Source organism: Sinocyclocheilus anshuiensis, unplaced genomic scaffold (genome assembly GCF_001515605.1).
Source record: "Sinocyclocheilus anshuiensis isolate Anshui unplaced genomic scaffold, SAMN03320099.WGS_v1.1 scaffold1862, whole genome shotgun sequence".
In the NCBI taxonomy this organism is placed as follows: Eukaryota; Metazoa; Chordata; class Actinopteri; order Cypriniformes; family Cyprinidae; genus Sinocyclocheilus; species Sinocyclocheilus anshuiensis.
Genome location: NW_015546125.1, coordinates 286,298 through 287,672, shown reverse-complemented (window position 1 = coordinate 287,672; position 1,375 = coordinate 286,298). Strand labels below are relative to the sequence as shown.

General features: G+C 39.6%; 1 protein-coding gene across 1 annotated transcript in view; it reads left to right on the top strand.

Moving 5' to 3' along the window:
* The first annotated feature begins 640 nt into the window (after positions 1-640).
* The window catches only part of LOC107701034 (protein FAM65A-like), a 39,053-nt gene continuing 38,318 nt past the window's right edge, over positions 641-1,375 (top strand). The window contains 1 exon segment of the mRNA XM_016502950.1: positions 641-720. Coding sequence (XP_016358436.1) covers positions 663-720 — 58 coding nt within the window. The 5' untranslated portion in view covers positions 641-662.

Sequence of the window (1,375 nt, the reverse complement as noted above, 5' to 3'; positions counted from 1 at the left end):
GTACCGTACTAGTGTTTGTTTGACAGACACCAGGCCCTGGTAATCTCTGATATGAATGGAATGTGTCCGAGACAGAGAGGCTACCGGCTCCAACATAATGAATGTCCTATCATCACGACTTTCTCAGGGAGAACGCACTGGCAAGCTTGCTTTTATTTCACAGGTGCTCACCCCAACCACTCACAATGTGTGGATGGAGCTCGAAAACTGGCACTATAGAGCTTCGAAGAACAGTATGCTACATAAAATGTAGCCTGGTAAATCATCACATTAATTTGAGTTGGTTGACAGAGTGTCTAATGGTTGGTTTCCAGTTGGTTTGTGTCAGATCAGGGGTGGGGAGGCCCCCAGGTGCTTTGTTGCTCTAGAATAGTCCTGGAGCAAAGCCAGACCACCAGAACAATACAGCCACTCTGATCCACACGCTTCAGAAGAGCCTGACCAGCTTTGATTATTGTGAAAACAGTTGACATGCAGTTGGAGTTTCCAAATATTTCATAAGTGGTGGCTTTGGGTCCTGTTGGACAGGTGGGAACCCGGCACAGAGCAACAATTGGAAGGATGAGGCTTTGATGGTGTTTATTTGTTCTTCATGAAAGGCTCCGGTGTATGAAGGGAATGTAGGAGACATTTAATTCCCACACAAGTCATGGTGAAGAAGAATGTGTCACTTGCCTTGTTTACCTGGTGACACAAAGGAGGAAGGAGACTCGCCAGAAGGTGTGTTTGTGCTTGTTAAGAGGTTTGTCAAGGGAAATAATGTCTTCTTAATTACTGATGTTCATTCAGATGCTGTTGATTGAAATGGATCTTCTGTAGGTTTCTTTTACATGGCAGTTTTTTGGGAGTCACTGTAATTGGCTAGAATTGAATGAGTGTTATTTTGACTACTCTAAGGATGATGAAGATTAGTTCAGGGATGCGCTGATATTAAATTTCTGTCCAATACCAATGCTAGTTGTTAGTTGATAAATGCCTGATATTATGATTTTATATTATTTTGTATATATATATAAATAAAAAATAAAACACCAACACCTAAAATAAATCATTTCAAATGATACAAGTGAATTTAGGCATCACAAAATTATATAATGTACAGTATGAAATTTGGATATTAATTTTGTGATTTGCTAAAGATGTTATTAAACAATGTTATTAAATTATGTGTTTTTAAAGACTACCTTTGATACGTAAAGATGATGGCTAAGGTAGTCTAAAGATAAAAAGGGAAAATTACTAGTGTTGTCAAAAGACCCGGTATTTCGGTACCAAGTCGGTACTGAAAAAATGAAAACGTTACGGTACCAGGTTTTCTTAAGTACCGGTGGTACCGAGTACCCGGTCAACCCGGTTCTTGATGCGCTATCCTCTT